The 23,420-nt window shown below is 54.2% G+C and overlaps 1 protein-coding gene across 3 annotated transcripts in view; it reads left to right on the forward strand.

Annotated features, from left to right (window-relative positions):
- KIAA0513 (KIAA0513 ortholog) overlaps nt 1–23,420 on the forward strand; it is a 55,604-nt gene that overhangs the window by 20,580 nt on the left and 11,604 nt on the right. For 2 of the 3 annotated variants that reach the window (XM_046683890.1, XM_046683894.1), the window contains exons 2-6: nt 14,218–14,710; nt 17,270–17,369; nt 18,192–18,265; nt 21,293–21,363; nt 22,828–23,035. In XM_046683890.1, the coding sequence (XP_046539846.1) occupies nt 14,382–14,710; nt 17,270–17,369; nt 18,192–18,265; nt 21,293–21,363; nt 22,828–23,035 (782 nt within the window). In that variant the 5' untranslated portion in view covers nt 14,218–14,381. Of the gene's footprint in view, nt 1–1,108; nt 1,132–14,217; nt 14,711–17,269; nt 17,370–18,191; nt 18,266–21,292; nt 21,364–22,827; nt 23,036–23,420 lie in introns of those variants that run through there. The other variant, XM_046683891.1, reaches the window with a different exon arrangement.

The raw sequence follows: 23,420 nt of genomic DNA on the forward strand, positions 1-23,420 counted from the left end.
ATTGTCAGCTGTGTCCTTCTTTTATTGCAGAGGTGCAGCTGCTCTCGCAGGGGGAGACGTGCCCTACAGTAAATTCTAACATTTGGTTAGAGTGGAACCAACTCAGTTACTAGTGAAAATTAATGGAAAACACCTGTCACCAAATTCCTCCTTGTCGCCTTAAACAAGAGGGCTCACCAGTTCACTGAGGAATTAATCTGCAATGAATTAAACATGAGGAAGGTGCAAAATGCATACCCAAATGCTTATGTGAGGTGACTTTTGCATTGGGATTTAGGACAACTTTTGAAAAAGGAAGAAATTTCAGACTTAGACTCTGGGGAGCATTGATCTGTAATTGTAGCATTCCTTTTCCTTCCCCCCTCATCCACGTGGGGCTTATTGACCTCCTGGACCCATCTGTTTTCTGGCAACATGGTGAATTGGGATTTGTTCTGGAGCCTTCCGCACGGTTGCTGAATCAAGGGAGGTGGAATCTCGAGACTGCGTGCTCCGTGAGGCGAGGACCCTGTCTCCTCCTTGGCTCCATGCCCAGCGCTGAGCAGCCAGCTGGCAGCGTGGTTCTGAAGCTGACCCAGCGAAGTCGCAGTTCCTTAGGAAGGCTTCATGGAGAACTTACCCTGAGTTAGTCTCGCGCTGCATTAAGGAGCCAGCACCTGGTCCCTTATCTCTCTTCCCTGTGAACTGTGAACGTTGTAGCCTAGCGTTTCCTTCTTCCTGGAGGTCATAAAATAGGAGTTATCTTCAGATATTGCCATTCTCACAGCCGCAGTGGAGAAAAACCTGCACGGAGTGTCACAGGATGTTATCTCAGAATGGGAATGGCGTGAAACCCTACAGGTCCAACGGCCTCTCCTGCTGGTGACCCGCCCACAGGCTCACGTCCACCTTCCGCTTCTGGCTTCCCTGCAGAGGAGACTCTGGAGGGACTGTGTGTGGGGGGCCGCTGCCTTGCTGGGACTCCACCTGCGCTCGGCTCTTCCCTGTGGAGCAGCACAGAACACGCTGACCCCTCGGTCACGTGGCCACTCCTCACAGCCTTGAAGACCGCTGTCCCGTCTCCCAACTCACTAACCCCCACGGTAAATGTCCTCGACTCGCTTGCCGTTGCTCATGTCACATAATTATCAGGTGGGCTTCTGTTTCCATTTTTATTTTTTTGGATGCTTTCCAGATTCTCAATAGCTGTCTCCCTTTTTCCTTTCCTTTTTAAAAATGTCTTACAAGTATTTATTCAATTAAAACGCCTTTGCAAGTTGATTATTTTTCCAAAACGATGGATCCCTAATGGGTTGCTTTGGGCCTCACTAAGAACAATGCGTGTGGGCTGGTGGCCGTGTTTACTCGGTATGGCTGCCGTAAGAGAGCTGACCGTTCCTTTCAAGGTGTGGGAGTGGACGTAATGTTCTAGGAGCGGCCTGACCGGTGAGCAGAGTTGAGTGAAGCCGTCACCTCTGTTTTGGATCGTGTAGTTTTGTCAATGCAGCTGAAGGTCGGTTTAGAGTTTTCTGTTGTTGTTCCTGTCGGACACAATGACTCATAACATGCCTGCCGTCAACTGAGGGACTGCCTCTCAGTGTTGGACTTGTGTGACTTTGGGTCAAAAGGTCAGACTCCCCCATTAGCAATTTATGAGTTACTCCAGGGCAGAAACCGTGTTGTCGTCTCCTCTTTGCTCCCACATCATTCCTGACAGGTGGAAGGCCCTCAGCAAACGCCCAGTGAATGAATGAATTTCCTGTCAAGAGGTGTCTTTTACTTCTTGCTTTTTCCAGTTGTATGAGATTTTGACATAGAACGTTGTATACATTCCAGGTGTGCCACATAATGAGTTGATAAATGTGTGTATTGTGAAATGATGGCCACACTAAGTGTAGTTAACACCCATCACCTCACATAGTGACATACTTTTTTTTTCTTGTGACAAGAACTTTTAAGATCTACTCTCTTAACAACTTTGAAATACACAATACAGTATGGTTAACTATCGTCACCATCCTGCACGTTACGCTCCCAGGACTCATTCATCTTGTGACTGGAAGTTTGTACCTTATTGCCACCTTCACCCATTTCCCCCACCCACTACCCTTTGCCTCTGGCAACCACAAATTTAATCTCTGTTTCTATGAGTTCAGTTTTTTTAGATTCCACATATAAGTGAGGTCATACAATATTTGTCTTTCTTTTGACTTCTTTCACTTAGCATAGTGCCCTCAAAGTTTCGTTCATGTCACAAATGGCAGAATTTCCTTCTTTTTTATGGCCAAATAATATTCCATTGTGTGTGTGTCTATATATAAAGAGAGACACACCACATTTTCTTTATTCCTTTGTCATTAGACACTTAGGTTGTTTCCATGTCTCGGGTGTTGTAAATAATGCTGCAATGAATATGGGGGTGCATATCTCTCTTCAAGATGGTAATTTCATTTCCTTTGGATAAATACCCAGAAGTGGAATTGCTGGATCGTATGTTAGTTCTATTTTTAACGTTTTGAGAAACCTCCGTACTGTTTCCCATAGTGGCTGCACTAATTTGCATTCACACCAACAGTGCACGAGGGTCCCCTTTTCTCCACATCCTCGCCAACACTTGTTAGTGCTTGTCTTTTTCTTAATAGCCATCCCAACAGGTGTGAGCTGATAGCTGATTGTGGGTTTAAAGAGGCGTCTTTTAGAGTCAACCCATGAGCGAAGTCTGCCAAAATCTTTCTGGGTCCTGATGGTGTCATTCTCTGAGTTAACTATCCCTCTGGCTTTATGTCCCCCACATTCTCCATCGATGTGTCATTTGCTTTCACAGCTGAGTAGTTAATGCAGGTGTAGGATGGAGCCTGGCCTGGAGTCCTCTGCCCATTAGCCATAGACATCTTTCCCAGTTGGCTCTGGGCAAGGCGGCTCAACCACCATATTTCATCGAATTTAAGACCTCATCAGTTGTGAGATTCATCATTATTTTATTCACTGTGAAGAAAGATTAAACACTGCCGTTTAAGCTGTCACACAATGCTTTCTTATGACTTCGAATTTTTATTCTGTCCTTATTGAAAGAACTCCTTTGAAATTACTTAGATGTAGGTGATTGCCGAGCATCACTTTTGTCCGTAATACAGAGGAAAGTATAAGCACAATAAACTGGCTAAGTCCTTCTAGAACTTCTTCACATTCAGAGGCCTGTTCTTCTGCACTGGTCTCAGAGCCTCCAAGACCGTGGGTTTCTGTGAAACATCCTCCTATCTGCCGTCAACATGCTCGTTACAGAGGCTCAGGCCGTTTCCCTTTAGGGAAGAAGGGGAGGCCGGGGAGGGGTGTAGGGGCGCTGGTCATGTTCTCCTCCCTGAGGTGGGCGGTGGTTACATGGGAGCATTCACTTTGTGGGAATTGACTGCGTGATATCCTGATGGTTTATGCACTTTTTGAATTTATGTATTTATTTTTAAAGGTTTCATTTTTCCTTTTTCTCCCCGAGGCCCCTCAGTACATAGTTGTATTTTAGTTGTGGGTCCTTCTAGTTGTGGCATGTGGGACACCGCCTCAGCATGGCCTGATGAGCGGTGCCATGTCCGCACCCAGGATTCGAACCAGAGAATCCCTGGGCCGCCAAAGCGGAGTGCACGAACTTAACTGCTCAGCCACGGGGCCAACCCCTGAATTTATTTTTTAATTGCTTAAAGAAAAAAAAGAGGATCTGTCTTGTCTCCCGACAGTGACAGCTGTATCAATGATGGGCCTGGCTGGGAGAAATGATAAGACACATTTGATTTCAGATCAGACCTTAAAATGCAAAAAAAAACCAAAAAAGTACATTTTAGGATAATGAAATAAAGTATTTATAAATCTACCTAATATAAGGTTCAGGCCATTTTCCTATCTTGTCCTCAAAGCTGTAATGATTTGTCAAGTACTTGCTAAAACCCAGCACACTGCTTCCATGGTAGTCCCTTGATCTCTGAGTCTGTAAGAAATGAACACACGCCCCAGAGCTTGGTCTGCATCAGATTCTGACCTCGGTCCTCACCGCTGCCGGTCCTCACCGCTGCCCGTGCTCAGAGCTCACAGAGCCTCCACAGGTTCCCCGACATGGGTGTCTCGCGCAGTCTGTTTCACAGAGGCCGCATCTTCCCCTTTGAAATGAGGTCTGCGTTCGCCCTTCTCTCACCTCCCACACCTTATCTGCTTCCTCCAAGGCGAGGGATCTGATTTCAGAGACCTCCCCTGTGAAGGCCATGAGTAGCAATGCATCACTGCCCCAGCCATGTGCTCACTTCCAGGCTTCTTAACCAGCGTGGGCTCTCACCCCATCAACCCCTAAGCCGATGCCTTGCACGGGGCTTTGGGGCCACCCTGCGCCCGCTCTTCTGACATCAGTGTCTCCTTCTCTTCTCCCCACACCTGCTGCTGCCCCCTTCCCGCACCTGTCTGGTCTCACACCAGCCCTGTGGCTTAGCCCTTCTCTGCCCTTTGAGTGGTTCTGCGCTTCACGTGAGCTTCTGGTTCACGGTCCCCAAATCCGTTTCTAGCCCAGACTCTCGTAGGAGCTACAGCCATCCGGCTTCACCTGTCCGCATGCCAGGTGTGTCCCCGCTCGGGGGAGCTGGGGGTTCTGTTGCGATGGATGGCATGAGGGCCCGTGGTTGGGATCCAGGATCCTGCACGTGGGTCCTGAATGCCAGAGACGCTCTTCCCGTCCCCAGATCTCCCCCCGTGCCCCTCCTGATCAGTGCCCAGTTGGAAAAGCCCAGCCCTGGGAGGCTGCTTCTCGATCCCTGCCCATCAGAGATCTTTTGGATGCCTGGGAAGTCCCTGGTTCAGGTGAGGACAAGGTGGTGATGAAGATATTCCCGAGGCCACACTGCAGTGGTAGCTCATTACGTCCCACAGACCGAAGGGAGATGCACGCCGTTTCACAGCCCACCCAGTGGAAATGTCGCTCTCCGAGGGTGCCTCCCTTCCCCTCTCCCTGGCAGGCGCTGCCCAGCTTCTGAGGCCTCCCTCAGGCAGTCTTCCTGGGAGCCTCCTTGCTGTGGGTTGAGTCCTCACCTCCTCCGAGCCGACGTCTCCCCAGGCCCCTGTCCCCTGCCACCCTCCACCCATCGCATGATCACTTACGTACTTGTCTTTTTCTCTCTACTGGGAATGGACTTGCAAAGACTGGGCCTAGAAATCTCTTCGTGGGATAGTGCTTTCTGCACAGCACTTTACACAGAAAACAGATTTGTTGGTGTTTCCGTTGAGTTGTTAAATGAGTTTTCTTTGCCTCCTGGCTTCTGTTGGAGGCCCACTGAGGTCAGGAATTGTGTGGTCTCCTCTCGTGCAGCCCAGCAGAGTGGCTTAGGGGCAGAGCTTATGAACTTTATTGACCGAAAGGTCAACTGGTGGCCCGAGCGCTTTCTCCCCTTTCAGTTAGAAATACATGGGCAGTGGGGTGTTTTTCGGACGGCCCTTCAGCTGCTTTCTCCCTTCTTGCAGCGCCTCGGCCAGTGGGAGGAAGAGTGTGGCGGTGACCAGGATGGGCTGGTGGGCGGGCGGGCCAGCTGGCTTTGCAGACTAGTGCAGGGGTGGAGGAAGCAGCCTGTGGCTGGTGGAGCACCTTCGACCCCTGACCTGCGAGTTTTCAACAGCAGCACGCATTCACAGAGCAATTCTCTGTGTGCCTGCGCTGACCTAGCTCTGGGGACCCGCAGGGAAGAAAACAGACGAGGCTGCTCCTCGCAGGTCTGAGATCAGATCCTGGACCACAAGGAGATGCAGCCCGCTGGAGAGAAGCCCCGACACTCAGGACTCAGAGGACTCCCGTCGGCCCGGCTCAGACGTGCTCCCTCATGCAAGGTCGGCTCTTTCAAGCCACGGCCAGTAGGCAGGCCGTCCTGTGTGGGACCCAGGTGTGCCTGCACACGGCTGCAGAGGGGTGGGGTGGAGCTGCCCCGTCCTTCTCGCCCCCACAGGAGTAGCCCCGGCAGCCTCCTGAGATGCTCCTGCTGTCCGTATCCAGGGGATGCAGCAGCCCCCGCAGCATCCACAGCAGAAGCTCAGTCCTCCCTCCCCGGTACCTGCGGCGCGCAGACCCTGTTCTGATGACCGAATCAGAGTGTCAGCACTGCAGGCACTCCTCAGAGAGTTCAGCCGTGAGTGGGCTGTGATCTGGCGCTGGCCAGAAGCCCTTTGGGACGTCTGGTGTTTAGAGAGAGGGAGAAGGAGAGGCGCCCTCGTGGGGGTGTTCACTCTGACGTCCCCAGGTTTGTGACACTCCGTCCCTGTATCACCAAGGGGATCTGATCTTCATGTAGTAGCGGGCTCTGCCCAGACAAATGCCTGCACCGAGTTGGCTCCGTGTGTGCCTTCTTAGCCCCAAACAGCCAAAACCTCTTCCTGGTTCCAAGGCAAAGTCACTTATCACCCAGCCAAAAAGTGATGAGCGGATTTATTCGTCAGGAGCTTTAGGGTCGAGCTGTGCAGCCCGTGGCAAGGGCAGATGAAGGTCCTCGCTGTGGTCTCGTGGTGGGAGAGGTTCTGAGCGTCAGGAAGCGTGTTGTCAGGCGCTTCGGCTCGTGCCTGTGGTCTGGCTGGGGCGCTGGGGGGCTGGGCTGGGCTGTGCAGCTGGGCTCCGGGGGCTTCCTCACCACAGCCCGCACAGGCCAGCCCACTGGGTCCTTGTCCTTCCCTGCTTTGTGACTGCGGAGGGGGAGGGGCTCCTGGGGAGCACTGAGTGTGCTGAACAAGTGCAGATGTTGCCACAGGAAGAGCTGCTGGGCTGTGAGGCTGATTATTTGTGCCCAGCTGGGGGCGTGGGGGGGATTAGGTCCCCCACCCTGTTATTCTGAGGCTGCCAGGGAGGGTGCGCAGGGGAGGTGAGGAGGGTCACGGAACCCAGCCGGTGTACACTCCGTCCGTTGCATCCACGGCAGTCTCTGTCCTTACAGGGCGGCTGCATTTAGCCACGTGTCAAAGGTCCCCGCTTCTCTCTCTCCTCCCCGCCAGCTGTGTCAGTGAGACCATGAGTTACTGTGTCTCTGAGGAGCTGGGCACGGACAGATAGCAGTAACCTAATAGCTGATAGAGCACGTGGGTCAGCACAGCCCCGGGGCAGAGAGCTGAGCCAGGCCTGTCTCCTCCATTCCTGCAGCCCCTCCAGGCACCTGTCGACCTCTGTCAGTCAGTTTGGAACAAAACGCTCTTCAGGGGACTGGGGGGGGTACGGGCGGGTCTATTCAGCAGGGTCACCTGCATGTCTGTGGATGTCACAAGAGGGTGGATGCTAGCTGAGTGCAAAAGAGGCATTCAGGTTTCTCTCCGTGTTGAAATGGTAAAAAAGTGTTTGCCTATTGACACAGACTAGAAGGGCACACACACAAATGGAGAGGAGATGTCGGTATGGTGGGATCAAGGGGTTTCGCCCTTCTGTTTCCAGACCTTGCTCCAACGACACGTTTATAGTAAAGGGAAATGACAACTAAATGACCTCCACGAGCTCAACCGAGTGCTGGGGAGAGTCCATGTAACAGGAATGGACGGGAAGTCCTGCATCGGGCTCGAAGCTCCTGTGTCAGAGAAGGGATGTGATGTATTGGGCATGGGACCCCCCATCCCCCCTCCACTGGGGCCTCCTTTCTAGGCCAGAGGATCCCAAGCTTTCATGGCACCGTAGTGTCTGTCATTTTTTCTGGCACCCCTAGGCAGAACAATCCCCGATTATCCAAACAACTTGAGTATTTATGTCCTAACATCCTAGTTGTCAGTATTCGGTTCCCGTGGCTGCTTCGACAAATCGCCACAAACTCAGTGGCTTAAAACAACACATGTTTACTGTCTTACAGTCTCAGGAGCAGAAGTCCAAAATCAGCCTCACGGGGCTGATGCCAGGGTGTCAGCAGGGCTGGTTCCTTCTGGAGCCCCCGGAGGAGAATTTTACTCCCTTGCGTCTTCCAGCTTCTGGAGACCACGCACATTCCTTGGCTCGTGGCCTCATCCTCCACCTTCAAAGCCAGCATCATAGCATCATCCCGCCTCCCTCTTACAAGGACTCTTGTGATCATGTTGGGCCCACCCGGGTCACCCACGGTCATCTCCCCGTCTCAAGGCCCTGCACTTGATCACGTCTGCAAAGTCCCTTTGCCAGTAAGGTGACATATTCGTAGGTTCTGGGGGTCTTTAGGATGGTCCAGCTGAGACAATGCCATCAGACCCGAAGTCTGTGCCTGCCTGAGCCCTGGGCCCATTCCTGGACAGGCTAAGGGTCGTTGGCCTCCTTAGCGGTCACTCTGACCCTTCCCTCTGTCACTGGTCCTGCAGAGTCAGGCACTTCAGGACACCTGTGGCCACAACCGCAGAGACAGAAAGACTTGTCTTGGCTTCTTGGGGCGTGTTTTCTGAATGAGCTTTACTGCAAAGCCACAGAGGGCGTTCAGTTGAGCCGCGGCTGTGCTGGTCAAAGAAGGCTGCGCGAATGAAGCAGGGCGCCCCGTGCAGGCAGTGAACCGCCCTCTGGGGGTTAAGTCTGTGTTAACATGAGTCCGATGACCGTGGGGGAGTTCCTAACGCTCTGCTTCCTGCCTAAGACCTCTCCGCTTGGGCAGCACCTTCGCTCGGGGTCAGCTGGTGCTCACAGCGTCATGAACTGGAGCCTTTAGGGTGGTCGCCCGCAGTGCATCTCTGTGTGTGTGCAGTTCAGCCCCATCGTCCTCGCTGGCCTCCGCCACCTGTAGGCCAAGCAAGGTGGACGTACGGGAGCTTTGCTCACTGCTTCACATGAGGCCCCAGCAGCTGACGTTCAAGTTGTGGTTGGAGAAGGCTCAAAATAGAGAGGTGTGCGAGGGACCTTTGACCCAGACGATTAGGGAAATCAAAAATTCAAATTCATGCTTTCAAAAATAGGAAAGTAGCACAGATTTAGATGGTTTTCCCAGTCTGAGTCTGGGTGGAGCTGGAACTCAAGGAAGGGGGCTGGGTTTTCTTTGGAGAGTCATCAGGCAGAGTCCTCAAACCAGATGCCTTAGTCAGAAGCTGCGGGGAGGGGAGTCCTGGCCCCCCAGAGGCACGGCTGGGTCCCCGTGTCCTCGTCTGCAGCGTGGACCTGCTCTTCCTGAAACCGAGAGTGAGGGGATCTGACTTAGGGATTTGGGGTGGGCGGTGTTTTGGCCTTAGATTTGGAAGGAAGGTGCACATGTGAAACCCACCCATGTGCAGGGCCCCATTGCAGACTTTGGAGAGGGTACGCTGGCAGTACCCTCTCAGCCTTAATGAGCAGACCTTCTGGACGTGTGTCCCGGGAGAGCATCAGACAGGTCACTGTGGGGCAACATAGTGAGCAAGGGCTTTGCAGGCGACCTGTGTTGGGTTCTGTGCTCCATCACTTCTTGGCTGTGAGCGGTGCCCCGCCTGGCCTCTCCCAGCCTCGGTTTAGCAATGTGGCGAGTGTAAGCCAAGCTCGATGGATGGATGTCACCGGGAGCCAGCATGTGCTGTGTGCGCTGCTCCAGCGAGGTTTCGAGGTCTCTTCTTTTTGTGGGAGGAACAGCATGTTCAATGGTTCTTGGGGGCCCCAAACGGGAGCCACCTGAGGTCGATGGCAAGGGGCAGAGTTACAGAAAGTTCCGGATTCTCCCCCAGGGAACCTCATCCGGTTGCTCAAGGCCGACCTGCTAGAGAATCCTAATTCTGGTGGCCCTGAGCGTTGGGGAAATCAGAGTTTGAGCAAAGCCGGGTGGGGATGCGGCTGAGCAGCCGCGGAAGGGAGGCAATCTCCTTCCGAGTTCCTTCTGCAGCCGGGCGCCGTGGCGGGAAAAGGGTGGGGGGAAGTAGGGTGGGGGGAAGTGGGGTGGGGGAGCAGCTGGCGGCAGGAAGTCAGGAAACCCCCCCCCAGAATGTGAGCACCACAGCCCGCCTCCGCTGGCCCCCTTGCCTGTGTCCTGTTCTCCATACGCTGCCTGTGCTCAGGCTCCATCCGCCCCCTCGGCTTTAGAACACAATCCAGGCTCCCGCTGTGACGACAAACCCTCCTGGGAGGTGTGGCCCGGCCCGCCTGGCTCACCTCTTCCCCATGAGCAGCCGTCTCCGCCTCACCAGCCTTCCTGGTTCCTGAACGTTCCAAAGCCATCGCTGCCTCGGGCCTCTGTGCGGGCTGTTCCTTCTGCCCAGACCACTGTCCTCTGCTCAGAAGACCCTCCTTCCGTCTCAGCTCAGACGTCCGCCTCCCTGACCCCAGTCCGCAGAAGCCCCCTCCCAGCACTCAGGGACGTCACCCTGCAGCACTTAGTGCCGCCAAAGGTGTTTGGGTTTTGATTTTATTAACTGTCTCATACCCTCGCCTCACCCTCCAGCACACACCCCCCCACACACACACCTCCCCAGATGCTCCGTATGGTTTTATGCATAGTAGCTGCTCAGTAAACATTTGTGGAAATGAATGGGTGGTCAAGGCCATCAGAAGTGATAGGGTGACCTAGAATTTCAGCCTGAGTTGGCCGGTGGAAGCTTCTGCCGTAGGGCCTAGGAGGTGAATTGTGAAAGTGCAGTTGTGGCAAGGTTCGTTCTGCTCCAAGTCTGCGGAAAAGCCCTTTTAGTATCTGCGCTCTCGATTTAAAGCCCCGAGTCTCAGAGTCTGCGGGGAGCCTCCTTGTGTGGAGAACAGAGCAGGGCATTGGGGTGCAATCCATAGGTGTGTTTTCTGTGGCCCACGAGGGTTTTGCGGTCGATTTCAATTAGTTGCCAGTGTTGAGGAATTGGAAGGTTTCATGCAGAAGATGTCAGCGTTCTTTGGGAAGCTCTTTAGATCTGGTCCCGCTGGGCCCGCCATCCTGAGTGGCAGCACCTGGCTGGCCCTGAGTGGGGACAGTGCGGTCGGTCCCCGCTGGGCCCACTTCCCTGTGTCCCCCAGCTGGTAGAACCCGGGCAGTCACGTGAGGTGGGCGATCCTGCTTGTTCTGGCCAACCGGCACCTTGGCCTACACCGAGGCCAGGATTGCTTGCTTCCTGGAGGAAGAGGGTGGGATTGCTTCCGAGGCCCTTACCACAGACGCCGCTCCACCCTGGCGTCTTAGCTTCATGACCGGGCTTGGCGCCCCTGCCTTCTCTCCAGAGGGATGGGATCCCTGGGCTGAGGGGGCGCTGGCGTGGGTCACAGCATGCTGCTCTGCACAGGCCCGGGCCCCAGACCGGGCCCTCCTGCCCCTTCTGCTTCCTCCCCTACTGCACTAGGCCTCTCACTTTGTGCCTGTCCCTGTCACTCGGCCCCCCCTTCCTGAGCCCATGGAGGAGGCTTCTGGGATAGGATGACTCATGACTCCCAGAATTTCCGAGCTAGGGAGGCGCTGGGAGAGCTTCTCACAGCCTCCGAGGGCCCTCAGGCTGGACCCAAAATAGCCACAATGATTCGGCCTGATCTGCACCTCATGCTGCGGCCGTTCTGCTCCGGTGAAGAGACCGCTGGCGATGTTTCATGACATGTGACTTGTCTCCTTTTCCCTCTGAACTCTTATTTATCGCAAACTGCAGTGTTAGGATAAAGAACAAAATAAGAAGGAGAAATTGCCATCACTGTGATACGCTTCTCTCTTCCTTTCCAGTCCTTTTTCATGTGTGTACATCATTATAATTATAGTAAAATTAAAATTCACTCACTTCAGTATCCCCAGTGCCCAGAACAGAGGATGGCATGCAGTAGGATTCAGTAAATATTCGTTGACTGTAGAGTATTTCGTTTATTTAACTATAAAGTGAACGTCATTCACTGATGTTCTAATTGGTTTCCAGTTCATCATATACACTGATTACTATGGCATCAAATTGTTAGAATTTTTTGCCATTTTACGATATTTAGATTTTTTCCCCCCAGTTTATCACATTTAGAAATACTGTTGTAGTCAGCATTTTTCTCCACGTAACTGTGTTTGAGTGTTTTGAATTGTTTTTCTTAGGGTAAATTGCAGGCATGTGAATTCCTGGATCAGAGGAAAGAAAAATGGGAATTATAGAAATTGCTTTCTAGAGTCTTATCACTACTTACTTATCGCCACTGCCAGGATTGTTGGAGAATGTTAGGTTTATTGTAACTTATCAGCATTTGGATTATAATTTTTACATTTTGGCTGATTTAGTAGTATAAGATGGTACCTAACTTTTAATTTGCCTTTCCATGTGTGTGGTTATAGTATGTGTTGAAGAGTTGTCTAAGCATTTAATAATGGTATTTCCTCCTGTGCACCTTGCCTATTCGAGTAGTCTGTATGTCTATTAGAATATAGATTTTTCTGTTGGATTTGGGTGAATTTATAATAGAGATAGGATTGGCTCAATTTTCCTATCTCAGTGACTGCAAACCTTTTCCTGGTGTGTGATTTTCCATTTTTAAGATCAGGCGTGTTATCATAGGTGTGACTTTCTCTTCTCTGGAGAGTCTGAGAACGTGGTTGTCAGAAGGACCTTAGAGATCTAACCCGACCTGGATGTCTCAGATGGGGACACAGCCCAGAGAGCAGAGGCCACGGCTCGGGACATGGCTTGTGCCCGGCCAGCGCTCCGTACCTCGAGCTCTCTGAGCCGTGGTGTGCTGCCGCCTGAGCTCCCAGAGCCCCTGGTGCTCTTCGGGCCCAGAAAGATCTTTAGAGCTGAGGTTCCCCCTTCTCTTTTCTGAACCAAGGCCAGCTTTGTAGGACTGACGCTGCTGAAGGGGGAGCCACTGCCACTCCGATGACTCAGAGCCAGCTGTTCCATCTTCCTGACTCAGGGCATTTAAAAATATGCTGGGCTGGGGAATTTGGAGGAACCCATAATCGATTCGTGAACATTAAGCTCTTCACAGGGAGCCAGTGCAGTTTTGATATTGAATTACTCTCAGAAGGCACATTAGATTCACGACGTCAGCAGCCACCTGTCCGCCAGGTGTTGTCCTCGATCTTGGGGGTCTGCAGAGGGTGAGGAGAGGGACGTGGCCCCAGCTCAAGACATGCTCTGGCCTGGAGGAGCTGACGCATCAAGAGGGCTTTGACCGCCTGCTCAGCTGTCTGCCGCTCGTCACTGTCGGGGGAGGGTCACCCCAGGACTGGCAGGTGACCCCTGAACTGGCCATCAGGAGATCTGGTCTAGAAGCGAAGATTCTGACCCCACCTCTGCTGCTGTGTCGCCCACATCACTGACCCCAGCTCATCGGGCACGTTCACGGTCAGGTCTGTCCGTCCATTCAGCAGACATGCAGTGAACGCTTAGTCAGGACTCTGCACTGGGCACGAAGATTGCTGCAAAGTTGGCTAAGGCATGGTCCACCCTCCAGGGGATTAAAAATACTGATATGTGCCTGTCAAACAAGCAGAATTATAAATGAGTGTAAATAAAATGCCAGCGGCCCCCCGAGGAAGCGGGCAACAGTCTTGAATAGGGTGGAGCGAAGCGTCTCGGCAGAGGTGGTACTAAGCCAGGCGGTGAGGGATGGAGGGAACCCCGGGGTATGGGGAAGGAAGAAGGCATGCAGGGAGAAGGGAGAGGACCGCCCGGCTAACGAGCAGAAGGAACACACACCAGAAGGTGAATGCCATCATCCAGGCTGGCCGGAGTGCAGGGAAAGGGGCAGGAAGGGGACGTTGGGTCCAGACGGCAAATGCCACTTAGAAACCATCGGAGGGTTAGAGAGGGATGACAGGAAGGGACATATGTCTGCCGGCCTGGGGAGGCTCTGGGTCTGGTGTGGAAGAGCGCTAAGAAAGGAGCCCGGGAAGGAAGAGATACGAGTCCCGGAGGTGAGGGGCCCACGTGCTTAGCGTAGACAGATTTTCCCGTCTTCCCTTCCGTAGCCGCTGATCCCAATGACAGCCAGCCAGCAGGTGCGTGCCTGGTGATTTTCCATTTCCAGCCTGGACGGGGTCAGCCCTTTCGTTCGTTGGCCTCCGTCTGGTAGGCTGAGGCGGGGAGAGGGCCAGCACGTGCAGTACCCTTGACGCCTGTTTGTTTAGTTTGGAGAAATCCTGATTGTTGGTGTTGATTTGTTCGTTTGTTCAACCAATATTTGCTGAGTGCCTACCGCATACCGGGTGTTCAACAGAAAGTGGACAGTAGGAAAATGACATCAGTGTAGAGATGTCCCAGATTCTGGAAGCTTGGAGCCTATTCTCTACAAGGAATCTGTGACCCGGTTGATTCATTAAGTCTGGATTCTCGGTGCTGAGTTCCCCTTGTGCGAGGAGTAGCTCTCATGGTGACAACACGTGTGTGTCTGTGCTTCCATTGCAGATGCCTTAGGGCCACGTGAGCTCCTTCTTGGTGGCCAGCGGCTCCCCAGCAACTCAGATGCCCTTGCCGGGCTCCCCCCTGGCCTCGGGCTCCCGCTGACACATCAGAGAAGCCAGTCCCCCGGCCTCCCCGCCTGGCGTCCTCCTCGGCAGCCCACCTGAGCCATGGAGACCCCTGAGGTCCCCGTGGGCTCACTGATTGACTTCGGGACTGAGCCACCCGCCTCCTCGCCCCTGGAGGCCCTGCTTCCAAAGCTGCAGGATGGAGACGGCTCCCAGGGCGACGGCGCGTCCGAGAGTGAGACCACGGAGTCGGCGGACAGCGAGAACGACATGGGCGAGTCGCCCTCACACCCGCCCTGGGACCAGTACCGCCGCTCCTCCTCCAACGAGTCCTTCTCGTCCACCCAAAGCACCGAGTCGGCCCAGGACGAGGAGACCCTGGAGCTCAGGGAGTTCATGCGCAGCTACGTGGAGAAGATTTTCTCTGGAGGGTAAGCTCCCAGCCCGGCTCTGTGCTCTCGTCTCCGTCCTTAGAGGACATCACCTGGGGCCAGGGCTTCCGGTCCCTCACCAGCCAGTGATGGGCCACCTCGGAGGTTCTCATCCCCCCCCGGGCGGCACATAGTTATGTGGGGAATTTTCGTCACCTCCTCCCTCCCACCTGCTGCTCCGACCACCCCACTGGCACTGCCACCTCATCGTTGCTGAACCCAAGATGCCTCCACAGCATCTGAGCGCTTTCAGATTAGCTACTCATTGGCATCCGGTGTTGGGGTCATACTGGGCTAGGGGGCTGCAGTTATCAGCTCCATTAAATTTAGGGACAACAGGGGCTGGCCCGGTGGCGCAGTGGTTAAGTGCGCACGTTCCACTTCGGAGGCCTGGGGTTCACTGGTTCGGATCCTGGGTGTGGACGTGGCACCGCTTGGCACGCCATGCTGTGGTAGGCGTCCCACATATAAAGTAGAGGAAGATGGGCACGGATGTTAGCTCAGGGCCAGTCTTCCTCAGCAAAAAGAGGAGGATTGGCAGCAGATGTTAGCTCAGGGCTAATCTTCCTCAAAAAAAAAAAAAATTTAGGGACAACATAAGACAAGAAGGTTTTAGTTACCTGTGCTCCCTGGGATGCTCATGGGCAGCTGAGCCTTAAGCCACTGCTGGGATGGGGACCCTTCCTGGCGCCTCTTTCTGGCCTTTCTTTTGTGGTCCTTGAAGAGGTGGATCAGGCGGGTTGACGGGTGGAGCAGCAGGAAGCGGATGGAGTGAGAACGCAGACTGAGGAGAGAGAGTCTGTGGAAAGCCCTCTGGCTCTCCCGCCTTCATGCGTCAGTATCTCAGCTGGGGACCGGGACGCGTACAAACCCCGATTCACGGGTTCCAGGGGTTGACTGCTGGTCTCGCATCATTCACAGCAGCATCTTAAATGCTGGAGGTCTTGCTACTCAGATTGTCATGTGCGGACCCGCAGCATCAGCATCACCAGAGCCTGTGAGAGATGCAGAGTCTGGGCCCCCAGACCCGCTTGCATTGTAACAAGGCCTCGAGACAGTCTGGGGAGCGCTGGCCGAAGGGATGCTTTTCCAGTTTCATTGAAGCGCTAAGAAGAATTTCTGCCTGTTGACGCTGTGCAAAGAGTCCCTTACTGTCACGTGCTGCAGAATGACATTTTGGTCCAGGATGGACCGCATGTTCGATGGTGGTCCCATGAGATTAGTACCACATAGCCTGGGTGTGTAGAAGGCTGTGCCATCTACGTTTGTGTGAGTACATTCTCTGATGTTCGCACAAGGACGAAATCACCTCACGACGCGTTTCTCGGAACGTGTCCCCGTCATTAAGCGACACACGACTGTATTTTCTACTGTGACTTACGTCCCTTGTTTGCAAACTGGTTTTTCAGGTGTGCCTCAGATTTCCACGTGGTTAAAAAAGGAAAGATGACTATGATAATCCAAAATATTTGACTGCCCAAAAACGCATTTATGTTTTTGAATGCGTTCTGGGAGAGCAGTGGATGTGGCTTCCTGCTTGTTCGGTTTGACTAACGCTGAATGCAGTCAGCCTCCTCTCAGCACGCCCGGTTAATGGAAGGCGAGAAAGCCCAGAAGCTTGCTAATTTGCCAGGAAGTCCAGCCTACGCTTGCGGCAGCCTGTTGGCAACATGGAACGTGCACGACGGAGTTGCATGCCTTCTCAGAAGCGTTCCAAAAATCACTGCCAGTGGCTGGCAAATTCCCATATTTCATCTGGTGTTGGTATTTGGGGATAAATGAGACCAAGATGTTTTCTACAAAACCTTAAATAAATGAAATGCACAAGCCCATCGATCTTGAGCCTTCTGCTTCGTTTTTTCAGTTGTTGAATTTGGGGTAAAGTGCTGGCCCCCCAAGAAGGGTGATCAAAGGTGGTTTGAGACCAGGTGAGCATGTTGTCCACCCTGGTGGGGGCGACCCCCGTGTCTGGGGTCCCCCGGTCCCCACCCTCACACACAGCTGGGGACCTTCAGAGACGTGAGCAGTGGCTCTTTGGATGCGCGGTGGAACCAGCAACCGCGCCCTCCTTCCCACAGGCCACAGGTGGCATCAGGCCCCTCGGGGTTCCTTGGCCTCAGTGTGTCCTGCTGGGACTGAGCAGATTGGGCTGAATTGCGTGAATTCAGGGGGTGGTTCCACGCTCACTTCAGCACCGAAGATTGGTGAGAAGAGGAGCTGGAGGACCGAGCCCTCGGAGGGTCGCGTCCCGTGTTAGTGCAGGTGGGAGAGCCGTGGAAGGAACAGCATGCTCTGGGAGCCAGGCGGTCTGCAAGGAGCTCCCGTTCGCGTCTCCCCAGCTGTATCGGATCCTCCGAGCCAGTCTCCTTGTCCTTGAACTAGAAATAGTACCACTTCCTTGCAGGGTTGCCTGGAGGCTGGGCTGAGCTGCTCTAAGTCAGGCGTCGGCCCTCGGCTGGGGTGCAGGACTTAGTCCCTTTCCTCTTCCCACTACTGCATCCTTTTTGTTCCAGAGGATTGACAGCTTTCTCTGTTTTTTCCCTCCGCTCTTTCGCTCAGGGAGGAGTTGGACCAGGAGGAGAAGGCCAAGTTTGGCGAGTACTGCAGCAGCGACAACGGGAAAGGCCGGGAGTGGTTTGCACGCTACGTGAGCGCCCAGGTGAGCCGGTGACAGCAGGGGCTGGCGGCGGGTCACAGACTCACTGTCTCCTGACTGGTCTAGTCTGGAGCAAAGAGTCATGGGAGGTGACCCTACAGAAAACAAAGTGAAGCTTGTCTGAAGATGTTCCAGAAAAGCCTATCGGGATAGTGGGCAGTGGGAGGAGCTCCTCTGGATGCCCCACTAGAAAGGAGTGAGCGAGCAACCTGGTCTGCTGACCACAGAAAAGTTCCAGAAAAGTTAGTTTCTTAAAAGCAAGCATGTGGGCCATGTCCATGCACGTTTTCATTAAATAACCCACGTATTCAGTAACATATTCAAGACAGTGACGGCCGTGTAAGTTCAGAAAAGAATTAAGCTTTATAAATATCCAGTAGGTTCTTTTTTTTTTTCTGTAAAGCGGCTTAAGTTCTTAGTTTTTAAAGTATTTTTGTCGCAAGTAATTGATTCTTCAAAGAAAAATTAGAAAATGCAGATAAGCAAAAATAGAGAAACTATTCGTAAATCTACAATCCAGAAATGGCCCGTGCTGTCGTCTGGGGGTTTCGTCCCTCCGCCCTGTTCCGTGTGTGGGTGAGTGGGAGCAGTTCCTCGTTGTTACATCTCCTAAGGAGACGCGGGAAACCATCCGCCTTTGCTCCCCAAGTGATGGCCGTGTGCTGATGCCGGCACCCGCTGGGGCCTGGTTCCCATGGAGCAGGGGGGCTGCGGCTGTCCTGGGCTTGCCTCCCAGCTGCCTGTGTGTAGGGACGCTCCGCGTGGGAAGCCCCCAGCCTCGCTGAGCTCTGGTTGCCTGATGACACGTCTGCCCTCTCGTGACAGCGCTGCAACTCCAAGTGTGTCTCCGAGCCGACCTTCTACCGCCTGGTGCAGTCTTTCGCCGTGGTCCTGTTCGAGTAAGTAACGCTGTCACTCAAAGCCTTCGTCCTGACGGGCTTGTCTTCCTTCCCTTTCCCGCCCAGAATAACCCAGTAGGGAGCCACCGCCACACGAGTCATCAGCTCGAAATCGCTCTGGTAGGCCCAGCGTGGGCTAAACAGAGAAGTTGTGACCAGCATCTCCCCCGGGGAGGTGGCGGTCCTTGCATGGCCATGGGGATGAGAGGACCCCAGCCGATGTGAGTGGATTGCTCCAGGCGGGTCCTGGGGACGGGCTGTGAGTACACAGTTCGGCCCTGCCCTCCTCCAGCTGAGACGTGGAGCTTTCCTGAGTTCCTGTGGGAAGAGCTTCCGACTAGGGAACCGCCCCCTTAATGACGCGACTGGAGGGCAGAGCGGGCCCTGAGTGCCGGGGAGGCGCTGCTGGAGCCGCGCATCACAGAAGGCCTGAGACAGTGTGGCTGGTGGGAAGGGCGCCTCGCTGCCTCCCTGTAGCTGCGGGAGGCGGGCCACCGGACTCAAGGGCTCTCTCCTCCTGAGGCCCCGTGGCTGTAGGGCTGCCAGACCCGCTTCACACGTCTGGGGCTCGCATCGGAGCCGGCCTCGTGCCCTCCGCAGTGTGAAAGGGAGGGGACGCAGCTCTGCCTGGGGAAGCCGAGCAGCCTTCGTTCTCGGCCCCGGGCCCCCAGCACCTCAGTGTGGCCTCGAAGCAGATCGGGCCCCGTGGCTTATACCACGGCCACAACCCCATGTCCCCACATCCCTGTGTCCATTTTGTCCTTCCAGGCCTGAAAACCCTGCTTTACTTTTCCCGCCCCTCCTTTTCCAACAGAAATGTAGCTGCTCTCTTGAACCCTAATTCTTCCGTGTCTTGGTGTCTTTCACCTTTCTCTATTCCACCACGAACAGGGGACACATGCTGGAGGAAAACTACCAAAAAAGAGGAGGGTTCCTATTTTTCCTGCACTTGCTCAGAATATCCCAAGTTCAGGATATGCTCCTGCGGGGGGCTTCTGGGTCTGGGAGCAGGCGAGGGTGGAGGGAGGAGAAACCGTCGCTGAGGAAGGCCGCAGGTGCCCCACACTAAGCCGGGATCGAGTCGGAGGTGGTTTAAAGCAGGCCCCCGGGTTGTCGTGTGTCAGCGCGCTCTCTGCCCTGAGAGGACGCTTCAGCTTCCAGACATTCGTGTCTATAGGAATTTTCGTGAATCCCTGTCTTACGTAGATTGCACCTGCCCCCCTTGGTAACATGTTTATCTAATTCTCCATTTCCTTTGAATTTTTCCTTAAATAAACAAGTTTGGGGGAAAAAGTAAATTCAAGTTCCAAAACACAAAATCTTCCCATCACTTTGTCCGTGAGTGTATATATTTTTGTATGGCTGCAAAAAAAACCTTACTTTTTAAAATTTATGAGTTTTATGATTTTTAGTTTATTAGTGTCTTTAGTTTTTACTTTTATTTAGTCTTTTATGGTTTTATTTGTGCTTTAGTTCTTTAAATTTATTATATTATTTTTATAGTAAGATAAACAAAAATGGCCCTAATCCCACTGTCTAAATAATTTCTGTTGATGTCTTTTTATGTAGTACTGGTCCAAGGCTAAAAACTAAACAGAAAAGAGAACAGGATCGCAGGGCACAGCAGCCTCGCGTGTAAAGGAGAGCGTCCTTCACTCTCTGGTCTCTCACTGTTGGTCCCTCTCCCACCGGTAACCACTCTGATGATGCCCGTACCAGCACGCATGTATTTTTCCAGAAAAGGCGTTATGTTTTCGTACAGCTCTGATTTGTAATGGCTCTGTGGTATTCTAACATACAAATGCACCGTCATTTCTTCAGCTCGTGCCCTACGGACGGGCATTTCGATGCCTCCTCTTCACCTTCTCTGATTCCCAGTGCTGCAGTGGACATCATCGTTGCTTTAGCAGCCATAACTGTGCAAATTCCTGGTGGCAGACAGGCCCTCTTTTTGAAGTCCCACCCCCTTTTTGTCTGCTAAGTTGAATAGATCTGTGTGTATCTCATGATCTTACTATAAGAGTATAATCCTTTACACTTATAGGACCTTTGTTAGTACATAAAAGGCTCTGGTATATAAGCATTTAGTGTGAGCGTCAGTGAATGACGTAGGGTAGGTCGGTATTCACATTCCCAGTGATTCTCAAAGTGCTGTCCCCGGGCCGGGAGCATCCAAACATCAGCCTCACAAGGTAGTTTGTTAAAAATGCGTGTTCTCGGGGCCGCCCCGTGGCTGAGTGGTTAAGTTCATGCGCTCCACTTCAGTGGCCCAGGGTTTGCTGGTTCGGATCCTGGGCATGGACCTACGCACCGCTCATCGAGCCGTGCTGAGGCGGCATCTCACATAGGGGAACTAGAAGAACCTACAGCAAGGATATACAACCACGTGCTGGGGGCTTTCAGGAGAAAAAAAAGAGGAAGATTGGCAACAGATTTTTGCTCAGGGCCAATCTTCCTCACCAAAAATGAAAAAGAAAAAAGCATGCCTTAAAAAAAATGCATGTTCTCAGCCCCTGCCCCTGACCTGCTCAACGAGAGACTCTGGGGGTGGGCCCCCGCAACCCACAGCTTAATACGCCCTCCAGGTGGTTCTGATGTAGCCCAGGTCTAAGACCTGCTGACAGGAGAATATCCTCTAACTCACTGCTAATTCCCACAAAGTAGGGGCAGGAGGCCGCGTGGCCCGGGGCCGCTGTTTTGGCCTGAGTCCTGAGGCCCGTCTTCCAGTCCTGGCGCGGCTCCCGCGTGTAGGGCTGAGCTTCCAGGGCCTTGGCTGTTCCACCTTGAAGGTGAAGGAGGCCGGGCTGGTGGACCGTGAGCTCCTCCCGCCCAGAGTGAGCCCCGGGCCCCGGCTGTGGCCTGACTGGACCGAGGGTGGTTATCTTTGTTGCTTCTCCTGCATGGCGTCCAGGGAGTGACGTATTCGTGTAGACGCGTTTACCCAGTGTTCTTGTCTCGTTTCGTGAACTTGCGGTGGGCACATGGGTGGGACGATTCTGTGGCCACTCAGCCTGCTTCTGCTTCCAGGTGCCACCAGATGGATGACTTCGGGCCCGCCAGGAACCTCATGACCATGTGCTTCACGTTTTACCACGTCGGTAAGACGGGGCCCGCACGGCACGCGGGCTGCGAACTCAGGGCTTGTCGGCTTAGAACACGGCAGCCAGGGCGGGTTTCTGCCCCACTAAAGGCAGAGTGCTGAAGCTTCCAGAAAACTGCAGAAGCTGACATTAGGGAGGGAATGAGCAAGGAGCGGGATTCCTGAGACAGGAGGAGAAGGCACGGTCCGTATCCCACGGTATGAAGGAAAGCGCCCGGCTGTTAGGAAATGAGAAAACAAATACACAAGGCAGACGTCTCCTGGCAGACACAGGAATTGCAGGCTGTGAGGACATCAGTTCTGTGTTTTAGCGAAATGTTACACAGGTTGGCTGTTGAGGAGAGGCGGGGCCTAGCAGACCAGGATCTGAGTCTGGATGATGTCCCCAGGGCTGGGCTGTGGAGGTGCCTTTGTGAAGAGTGCAGGTTTATCCTGACGCTCCGACCCCTCTTCTGGCTCGTTCCACTGGAACTTTCTGGTACATGGAGCTTGAGGGTTCCCTGTGCTAGGCTCCTTGGGCCGCAACAGAGACTCCTTCAGGCCGCCGTAAGGACGAGGTTGCTGGGGCCCTGCGCGTGGACCAGGGCTGGGTCAGGAGCTCGGCCCCAGCCTCCCCTCCACCCTCCCTCATGCCTGCAGTGGCTCTGGGGGTGCGGCCCCATCGTCTGCAGCTTGGCAGCGTCCTCTCCTCGCTCCCAGCGCCCCGTCCTCTCCACGCTCTCGGTTCTGTGGGCAGTTGCTGGTCTGGCTGCCTCAGCTCGTGGCCAGGACGCTGCCGGGCAGGCCCTTCAGGCTGGGCCACTCATCGGTTGCCTGTGGGTCAGAGGGGGACCCCTCCTCCAACCTATGGCTCCTCCTTCTCAAAGAACCACTAGACGCTGCTTGTCTGGGTCAGATCTGTGCCCAGAGCAGCTTAGACGAGTAGGGGACACTCAGCACCTTGGCCTGTAGGGGTCCTTTGACCTGTGGAGGGGTGCCTTGGCCTTAGGTCCACACTCAGCCCTTGGAGAGGCACTCCCTGTATTGCCTCCACTCTCTCCTCCTTCCTGGAGGCCTCCTCCCACCGCAGGGAGGTGTCTGCTGTCCTCCCCTGACCCTTGGCCTCCGTACCACGGTTACTTTCTGTTTTACACACTCGCTCCGTGTGTACGGTGCTCACCTCCCTTCTGGACCTCATGTTTCTCTGGGGCTCCACCCTTGCCTGTTTCTTCTTTAGTCCCTTGTCGCACCAGGCTGACTTCTTGTACACAGTAGGTGCTTAATGACTGCTCTTAGACAGAAGGAGCCAGGCCCCGGTCTTCTCCTGGGCATCTTGGAGACTTTTGCTTCCCGTGTCTGGCAATGGTGGAGGGGGTCTCCCTGCCACCCCCGGGCAGCCCGAGCATGCCCACGGGAGTTTCTTTCTGCCCTGTTGCTTCTCCCGCACTAGACGGCTCTGATTGCCACCTCTTCCCCTCCCCAGGTAAACCGCACCTGCTCCCGTCAGAAGCCAAGGAGAAGCCCGCAGGGAGCATCGACTCCTACCTGAAGTCTGCCAACAGCTGGCTGGCGGAGAAGAAGGACATCGCCGAGCGGCTGCTGAAGAACACGTCAGCCAAGACGGAGAACGTCAAAGGCTTCTTCGGGGGGCTGGAGACCAAGCTGAAGGGACCCCTGGTCAGGAAAAATGAGTAAGTGCCGCCTGGTGTGCATCCCTCCCGGGCTGGGGCAGGCGTGCCGATGTGACAAACGGCCGAGGCCGCAGTGAGCCCGCGTGCCGTGGTGACAGGGAGGCCCTGGCCTGGTGCTGGGAGAATCCGTTGGCCCTTGGCGGTCTTTGGGGCCCCAGAGCCGCTCCCGAGAAGCGCAGCCGCCAGCCCAGCTTGACTCCCTGCCCCCGTGTCATCGATGGTTTCCACGTGCCTTTCCACGTGCTGGCGTGCAGGGCTGTCCCCCGTGGGTCCGGGTGTCCTGGGGCTGACGAGGAGCATGTGGGAGTTGTCAGTCGGCCGGGGGAAATTACAGACCCTCGCTCCGTCCTCTTCTGACTGGTGAGAGCTTGTGTCAATGGAACGA

The sequence above is a fragment of the Equus quagga genome, chromosome 13 (genome assembly GCF_021613505.1).
Source record: "Equus quagga isolate Etosha38 chromosome 13, UCLA_HA_Equagga_1.0, whole genome shotgun sequence".
Taxonomy (NCBI): domain Eukaryota; kingdom Metazoa; phylum Chordata; class Mammalia; order Perissodactyla; family Equidae; genus Equus; species Equus quagga.